At 35.7% G+C, this 9,923-nt stretch overlaps 1 protein-coding gene across 1 annotated transcript; it reads right to left on the reverse strand.

The window, feature by feature from the left end:
- Positions 1-236: 236 nt before the first annotated feature.
- Positions 237-1,298, reverse strand: LOC148938609 (uncharacterized). Its single transcript, XM_089107669.1, has one exon. It carries the CDS (start codon positions 1,296-1,298, stop codon positions 237-239), a length of 1,062 nt encoding a protein of 353 aa, XP_088963795.1.
- Positions 1,299-9,923: the final 8,625 nt, after the last annotated feature.

Genomic DNA, 9,923 nt, shown 5'->3' on the forward strand with positions numbered 1-9,923 from the left:
TTGCAATAGATACACATACTCATACATATAGCTTACATATCACTAATTTACATGTACAATAATAAAATAATGTGCAATAATATTTATATATACAATTATTAATACAAATGACAGCTCTAAGTGTAGCTTAGTATTTACAATAAAACGGCCTAGTACTTCCACAGATTTTTTCCTAGCCCATGGTGGTGCCTGTGCATGGCCCAGGATACTTCTGAGCGTGAATGCACCAAAATACTTTAGGCACGCTTTTTTAAGTTCTGTCTCTCATACTTTTTACAATACATTAAAATATGTCTAACATCCTCTTCTACATTGCAGACCTCACATAATGGGGAGTCTACTGACTTCCATTTAAATAATACACTCCTAATTTGAGCATGGCCTGTTCTGAGCCTGAATATACTAATAGCCAGGTGTCTGACTGGGTGACATAGATCAGGAGGTGGGGTACCATAATCATAAAAATCAAGGATCCGGTTCTGAGACCTTTGACCAAAACCCTCTTTCTCCTTCTCTCTTAGCAACTTATCGTAATAACATAAAAAATCATTCACTGAATACTGGCATACTAAATTCTCCCCATACCTAGCACCCCATTTTGCCAGCTTATCTGCCTGCTCATTTCCCCTAATTCCAACATGTGCTGGCACCCATGTTGCTACAATCTCATACTTGGCTGTCATTAGTTTTAGCAGTATATTTTCGAAAAGCATCACTGATTTTATTGCTGGCCTATGGACATACATTAAATAAGTCACCACTGAAAATGAGTCACTGCATATCAAAAATTTGCATACTGGCAAAACACTTGAAATAAATTCTAATGCTGTCATTAGTACATATACCTCACGTGAAAATATTGACAACTTCTCTGTTACTTTAAAAGATAGTGCATGACTGAGCCCGAGGACTACAACCGCAGCCCCACCACCAGTGGCAAAGCATGATCCATCAGTGAATACCATTCTATGCCCAGTCTGTGTCCACTGGTCTACCCATTCATGCCACCTAGCTCTTGCCATCTCTGGTGGTTCCTCTGGGCTACCCCTTGAGAATGGGGGTAGCGCTATATTTGACTTTATACCTGTACTAGAAGCTGAACCTACCTCATCAATCACATCATGAGTTGGGAGGTGAGCAGCTGTGTCAGAGATTTGTTTCACAATTCGACAGGATGTTGGAATTGATTTTGGTTGGAATCTTTGGTTCTGATCATATGTTTCAATAAGTTCTTTGTAGATAATGTCATTTGGGATCAACATCTTCCGTGTAAAATATTGTGCTTCTAATTTCTTCATTTTAGTTTCTAATGTTGTCAGTCCTATTTCAGAGTATATTCAATGAAGGGGGGTTAATTTTAGGCATCCGAGAATTTTCCTCAGTAGAAAATGCAATGCTGTATTCAGTTTTTTCAAGAGTTTGGAAGGTGCTTCTTCGTATAGGAAGCAGCCATACTCCAACTTGCCTATTACAACTGCTCTCACGAGCTGGATGGCAACAGTGAAAGGGGCTCCTCTCTTAGATAAGCAGATAGCATTGACAGAGTTGGCTCTCTGATAGCCTCCATCGGTAAATATCTCTAATTGGGATTGGTCTCCCACTTGGCTGGTCAATATTTATAGCATTTTTTGCTATTTCATCAACCTGATGACTACCACTTATGCCAGAGTGGCTAGGAATGTACTGAAAGTAAGTTTTTATGCCACTTGAAGCAAGATTATCAATAATACTGAGACAATGATAAGTGTCAATGTCCAACTTATATTGAGGAGCTGAGGCCAGCAACTCAAGGCTTGATAAAGAGTCGGAATAGATGATAATATTATTCGAATTTTCAATCAAAGGTTGGTTCTAATCAATCAAATCAATCAAATAATCAATCAATCAATCAAAGGTTGGTTCTTAAGGTGTTCTAATGCCATGATTATGGCATTTAACTCAGCAGACATTATAGATAAATTATTAAATAATCTCTCTCCCATTGCAATTTTCAGGTGAGGAAGGAAAACACCACTTGCAACCTTCTCATCCATTTTTGACCCTTCAACAAATATTTGGAAGTGATTTTTATAAGTAATTGTATTAAGTTCTGCAAATTTTTTCTGGACAAAAGCAAGGGGGGTTAAATCTTTATTCAATTTTGAAAATTCAGTATTTATTATGGGAAATGACCAATTCCATGGAGGGGATTGGGGGAAAGTAGTTGCAATAGACTATGCTGGTACAGGGAACTTCTTTTGAATATTGGCATACTCATTTGCAATACCTCTATACATGGCTGGATTTCTTAACCAATTATGTAATGTGTGTGAGCTATTTGACTCAATTTTTGTAAGAAGTTTTATCAAGAGAAAGCTACGTCTCTCCCTTATTGTTGTTAATCCCCTCTCCATAAGCAGAAACTTGGTGCTTGTGGGTTTCCTAAGACCAAATATGAGACATATTATATCATTTTGTGTTGTTTCAATTTTTTGCATCTGGGTCTTTGCACATGCACCATAGACAATGAGCCCATATTGAATATGGGGTCTTATATGTGATTTATAAAACTGGAGTAAGGTTTTCTCCTTACAACCCCAGGGTGTGGAAAGAAGTCATTTTAGTATATTTGTTTTTCTATAACATTTTTTTATTGTGTTTGAAATGTGGAGGTGGAAATTAAGTTTTTGGTCGAGTATGAGACCTAGGTAATTAATATTATTATCTTCTGGAATAGTTGTTTTATTTAGAGTTAGTTTTGCATTAACATGGTTTCGGTTCCGGTGAAATTGGATTATTTTTGACTTGGTGGGTGCAATGGGTAAATCTGAATGTTGAGAGAATTTTTCAAACCGGAAAAGTGACTTTTGCAGATTTGACTGTGCTATCTGAAAGGTGTTGCCAGATGACCATAGCACCAAATCATCAGCATATTGTAGATTCGTGTGGGGTGGGTTCATGTCCCAGAGATATAGGGCAAAAAGGAGGCAACTGAGGACTGCTCCCTGAGGTAGGCCTTTGGATATTGTCTTTTGGGGTGAAGAGGATGAACCAACACAAACAATGAAACTTCGCACTTCTATGAAGGATTTAATAAAGGATACTAGCTTAGGAGGTATTCCAAGGTTTGCAAGTTTATTTAAAAGGATTTGGTGGTTCACATTGTCAAATGCTCCTTCAACATTTAGGAAAGGTGCCACAAGGATATTATTTTATTGAGACAGATACATTTATTGCATTTTTTAGAAACATATAATCATCTGTTGAAGAGTGATCTTTCCTGAATCCAGCTTGAGTAAGTGGGATCATATTATTTTTCTCAATAAAACAGAGGATTCTGAGATAAATAATTTTCTCCATTATTTATCCAATCACAGGTGTAATCATTATGGGCCTATAATTATTATTATTATTATTTATTTTTAACCCACACTATACAGAGGTACAATACGTGGAGTATCACGAGGAAAAACACAAAAAATGCGACACAAGACAATATATAAATCAAAAATTACCAAATTACAGCGTAACACATAATAATTTAAAAGAAACGAGAGCAAAAAAAAAAGAAAAAAAAAAAAATAATAACGTGAAAGGAGGGGGAAAAGAGGAAAAGAGAAAAAAAAAAAAAAAACTGACAACATGCAGAATCTAATAAGCAGGCATTAATATTATCATTATTGGATTTTTACTCACTCTTTACAAATCTAAATTGTAGAATGACGAAACAGAGAAAAACAACTAAACAAATAAAAGAAAAAGAAAAATAACTTACGACTGAAAAAACCTGATAAGGTGATGGTGTCGAGAAAAACAGATACAAGCAGGATTTGAAAGTTTTCTGTGTAGTGCTTCCAGTTTTTCAGTAATATTGGGAACAAGAAATTTATTAATAATTACCCAGTTTTTGGTCCAAGGTGGAAGAAACAACAAAAATTTACAAAATCTAAAATAATTAATCCGGATTCTTTTTAACTCAGTTTTCTTCAGAAGGGGAAAAATTCCAGAAGCAAAAAGAACTGAATGGTCACAAAAAGTTGAGTAGAGCTTGGCCAACGCAAGTTTATTATATTTTCCTCTATTGGCAACAATCTTAGTATATCCTAATTTAATTTTCATATTAATATCTTAGACTGTGCGCTGGCGCAAGCTCGGAAGACTATTAGTAATAAAAATACCGAGCCATCGAAAAGAATCTACGAGAGGGATAGTAAAGCCACTACAGCAAAGGGAAGTACTAGAAGTGTTATTAAAAGAAAGAAATTTACATTTATCTACATTAAGAGAAAGGCCTATGTCTGAAAAAGAAGTAGCAACACGAGAAACAATGTTAGATAAACCAGATTTAGTACGGCTTATAAGAAGCAGATCATCAGCGTAAGCCAGGTAGGAAACATCAGAATAACCGGAGAGATAGGTAGCCGAAATCTTTGCCAGAACTCCTGAAATACACAAATTAAAAAGGGTCGGAGATAAAACTCCACCTTGTCTTAAACCTCTTTTCAATTTAATATTAGATGCAGGCACAGATTTCAGCCGAAGAAAAGAATTAGAGTACCAGTACCGAAGAAGCAAAATAACCGATAGATTGACACCGTAACCACGAAGAGAAGAGAAAAGCTGACTATGACATACACTATCAAAAGCTTTAGATAGATCTAAAGTACAAAGATATATACTCCTTCCCTGAGAAGAATTTTCAAGGAGCAAAGAAGATAATACACGATGTGCGTGTTGACAACCTACTCCAGGCTAAAATCCAAACTGGTTATCTCTCTCAAGCATATTATTAGTCACAAAAGATATTAAAACATGCTCAAGAACTTTACTAAAAGTGCAAGAGACAGTAATAGGTCGGTAAGAAGAGCAAATAAAAGGAGAATTCCCCTTCTTTAAAATTGAAGAGACAGTACCACACAAAAAACTCTCCGGTACACTAGAAGTACAAATACACATCTGGAGAAGTAGGTGTATATGGTTAATAAGGGGGAGCAATCTAATAAAAGGTGAAATCTAGATATACCATCATTATCAACATTATCTGATTTAAGTTTCTTAATTGCTTCAATTACAGATGAAAGAGAAATAGGAACACAGAGACGCTGAGATAGAGGGGTACTAAAAATAGCAGAAAGAGAATGAGAATACAAAGAATGCACACGGTAATTAACATTAGAAAAAATAGACGAGTAATGGTCATGCCAAGCAGATGCAGGAAGACAATCACTATTTGATACATCACTTCTAATCGACTCAGAATTAATAACTTTTCGCCATTCTCTCTTTGACACTGGAAAATCCATACCACGATAACGCATAGACTTAAGATTTTTTTTATATTCCCTGCGGGTCTTACGCTTAAGGTCAGAAACAATACCACAGGGCAGCCTATCACATTCATTCCAAACTTTTAACCAAAACTTAGCTTTATTTTTCAAATTTTTTAAATTAGGATCTAAAGACCAAATAGGTTTTTGCGTACCACGTCTAACACGTTGCAGCGGCACTGCAACTGTCTCGGCATCTTTTAAACATTTAATTATTTGATTATAATAGCAATCCAGGTCCTTTTTGCAATTCCCTTGTATAGAGCTCTGAAGCAGATGATAGGGAACTCGTATAGCAGACAGCAGCCTTGTTAGTGTAAACACATAAAGAGGAACATCAGCTTTCTTCCAATTACTTTTTTCAAACCATTTTGAAGACTGGGTTACTTTGCAGAAACTAGCGGGGTTTAAATTCAGCGTAAGAGTAAGTGAGATAGGGAGATGGTCTAAGCCTTGTTCTTCAGCATGTACAAACACTATTGATGTAATAATACTAGGTGAGCAAATAATGTGATCAATATTGCTCTTACTGCCTGAATGGTGAATATAAGAATACGGATGAGTTTTTGGTATAATATGATACGATGGAAGGCAATCCAACAACAAATCACATCTCACTGATGAGTTATTTATATCCGTATTGAGATCACCAATGATCATATAATCTAGAGAAAAAGAAATAATTTGTCCCACTAGAAACTTCAACGTGTTACAGGCTTTAGCAAATCTAGCCATCGATCTAGAGGAACGGTCATCATGAGGCAGATAAGAATTAAGGAAAACTAGTGTCCATGCGAACAGCCAAAAAAACTCATCCGAGTAAAAAATCACCGGCAAAACCAAATTAGGATTGCGTTTAAAAACACAAGCTAGCCCACCGGATGGGCGGCCTCTTGTGGCTCTGGCAGTAGTAAAAAACACATCATGATGAAGGCTACGACGCAAACGTTATAAGACTCAGGGTTGTCTTTTGGTTTATTTTTCTTTAGGATTGGTAGGAGGGACAAACATTTCCATATATTGGGGAACCTAGAAGATACCCAAGCGTGATTATAACAATTTAGCAGTTCTTGTTTGTATGAAGGTGTGAGATTCTTTATCCATGTAGGGTGTATATTGTCATAGCTACTGCTAGTTTTGGACCTAATATGATGTATTGCATTATTCAATTCCTGGATTGAAAATGGATTAGTTATGTACTCGGATCCTGGGCGTGGTTGGCAACTAGGGTTCATAGGAATTGTGGACAGTTTGCTTTGATTATTTGATGTTAGCTTATTAACAAAAAGAGTTGCAAATAGGTTAGCCTTTTTAGTATCATTGTCATAATGGGTATTATTATGTATAAGCTCATACAGGAGTGGGTTGGGAGATGTCTTTTTCCCACATATGTGGCTTATGACTTTATGTATAATTGGCTCATTTGTTTCTCTGGAGAGATTATTTGCAAAATTATTCCAGTATTTATATTTAGCATCTATTATAGTCCTTTTTAGATTAGATTCTGCTTGTCATTTTTTTAAATATGTAGTAGGTGTTGGTTTTTTTATGAATTCTGTCCTAGCTGCCTTTATTATCCTCCATTTATTTAGGCACTCATTTGTCCACCATGTTTTAGGAATTTGTTTAGGGAATGTTTTCTTAGGTGTTGTCCTGGGGATAGCATGATTAGCTGTATTTATTAGTAAAGATGTCAACGCTTCAGCATGTGTGTCAACTGTTGTGTTAGAAATGCATGAACTTTGGGTGAAACTTGTAATTTCATCATTTAGCTTATTTTAGAACATAGACCAATTTGCTTTAGTGTTGATATATTTGGATGTATGAGATAAAGTTTCAGCAGGTTCATTTAGGGAGCAAACTATAGCAAAGTGGTCTGTACATAGACTATCAATTTTATTTATGTAAATTTTGTTCAAAAAATTTAAAGACACAATTTGTAGGTCAATTGTGAAGAAATTGCCACTTTTGGGGTTGAAATAAGTATTCGGGTTTGGAGGGGTAGCAACAACTAATTCGTTATTATTTGAAGTCATATGCTCAATAAATTTACCAGCTTTATTTGCTGGTTTATTCCCCCACAAAAGGCTGTGAGCATTGAAATCACCACAAATTATGATATTTTTTAACATATTAGAATTATTTATATAATTAAAGAAATCCTTGGCATCTGTAGTTTGGCCATTAGGATTATAAAAGCTTATTATGTAGGTTTTTAAATTATTCAGCCAAACACTTATACCAATTACATCAACATCAGTTTCAAAATCTGGAAAATTGATGCCACAAAATTTTATATTATTATTAACTAATAAAGCTAAACCACCTCCTTGTCTCTCTGAAGATCTATCCTTTCTCAGGATAGTATATCCCAGAGACTTAATTTGTTGATTTTGGGTTAAATGAGTTTCCTGGAGGCAAGCAATATTAATTGAATTATTATTCATAAATGATATTAGTTCATTTAGCTTATTTTCTGTGAGTGATCTTACATTCCATTGGAGTATTGATAAATATTGTGTTGTTGAATTATTCTTCATATGACTGTGTATCAATGTTCAGCTTTGTTAAGAGTAAAGCAAGATATTTTTTTGCTTGAATGAGCATATCATCTGAGATGTAGATTTTTGCCAATTCTGCAATAATTTTTGTTTTCTGTAGTTGATGTATGTTCATGGCCTGAACTGCATTACAGTTTAGAATGAATAAGCATATATTTGGGGATTGCATTTTTGGTAGTACATCCTGTTTGTTGGTTAAGGGATTGATTCCTGGTAGTGTTTCTGGTTTGTTTCTTCTTGGGAGGGAGGGCCAGGCTGGCCTCATCTCACCGGACAAGGAGGCTTGTTGGCTTGGTGATTCCTTCTGATAGGGATTTGAGCTAGGGAGCTTAGAAGATGGTGTTTTATATGGGGTGCTTGATGCATTGGGGGCATTTGACTTGGGGGTTTTGGTTGGTTTCATTACAGGCTTTATTTGGTATCGTTGGGCAGCATTTGCTTCCATTGCTGCAAAGGGGTATGGGATTGCCTACTCTGTTGATATTTGGATTATTAGAGCTCTTTTCTTGTATGCAGGGCATAATGATTTATTTGTATATTTATGTGGGCCTTTGCAATTGATGCATGTAGGCTGAGTGTTGCTGCAAGTTGTCAGCTCATTAGGATGGAAAACTTTACAATTACTACACTCTTGGAGAATTTCATTGGATTTGTTTGTTGTGTATCCCAGTTTGAAACACTTCTGACACTGAATAGGCTTAGGTTTGTATTCCTTGTGTGGTTTGATTTGTCCAAATAGGAATAATTTTTCTGGGATATCAATTTTATCCTTCAGTGTGAATAAGAAGGATCTACTAGTTTTTAGGCCATTAGAGTTAGGTTTTCCAAGTTGGGTAACATCCTCAACTGGGATTGTGTTTCCAGCCCTATCTGAAAGGCCTTCTTTTAACTCCTGAGTAGATATCTCTGGGGGAACATTATAAACTACTATTTTTGTTGGTGATCGTTTTGGGTTCCAATTAGATGCAATAATTGGGTTATTCAGAAGGGATTCAAGGTTAATTATTGTATCTGCTGATTTCTGATCTTCTACAGCTATTAGCAGAGATCCATCACGGTTAATGTTAAGAGAGAACATTGATTTTAGCAGTTTAAAAATTGCAACTCTTAGTGCAGAGATCATTTTTATTTCAAAGGGGGTAGTGGGAGTAATTTTAAGGTAAATTCCTAAGTTTTTGGAGGGAGGATCCTGGGCAGGAAGAGGGGAAATGCTTTTAATTGGGGAGATTTTTTTCCTTTTTTAGAACTTCTAGAGAGGACCTCTTGAAACCCATTATCATCGTTTATGGTTGCATTAGCCCCTACACTTATCATTAAGCTAGTTTCTGAATTAGAGCTATCATTAGAACTTTGAGAAAGTAGGCTTCACCAGCCTAGATGGATATCTTTCACTAGGACAATTTCACTGGACTACGATTTGGGATCTGGGTGGGCTTTTTTTTGGAGGACTTCTAATCATTGCCTATTGGAAAAAGCTATAAACACAAAAATAAAACCAAAATAAGAAGGGAAAATAGATGATATCAAACCGTCTGCACTATACTATGGGGAGGATAAACACCACAGTATAGCCCTGAGGATGACTTGAGCAGAATTGGTTTAGTACAACTGCTGATTAGAAGAGATAATAATCACAAGAAAATATATTTCGATTTTCTTATAAGGTTGCTGTTGCTGTTGAATGGAGACGTGCGTCCTGAACATCTTCTTCTTCTTCTAATTCACAGCAGGCGGGCTATTCAGTTGGTACTATTTAGCCCTTTTCTTTTTGCTTCACTCTGTGGGCTACAGAGCTACTGGCTTGGTTGTCTCTTATTTATTATTATTATTATTATTCATTTATTGCCCGTCAAAAAAAGGTACAAAAGGTACAGTAGACGGAGTAATCACTAAAGAAAACAAAAAAGAAAAAAAAGAAGAAAAAGAAGGACACAAACACACATTGAAAATTCAAACACATGACAAAAGAAAACTCTTCATTACATTAATACAAACAGTGAGTATATGCATTACATTAATATAAAAAAAACTAGTACGAACATACTGGTGACCATGA

The sequence above is a fragment of the Artemia sp. Qi Xiang Cuo genome, unplaced genomic scaffold, assembly GCF_049724085.1.
Source record: "Artemia sp. Qi Xiang Cuo unplaced genomic scaffold, ASM4972408v1 HiC_scaffold_3084, whole genome shotgun sequence".
Lineage (NCBI taxonomy): Eukaryota > Metazoa > Arthropoda > Branchiopoda > Anostraca > Artemiidae > Artemia > Artemia sp. Qi Xiang Cuo.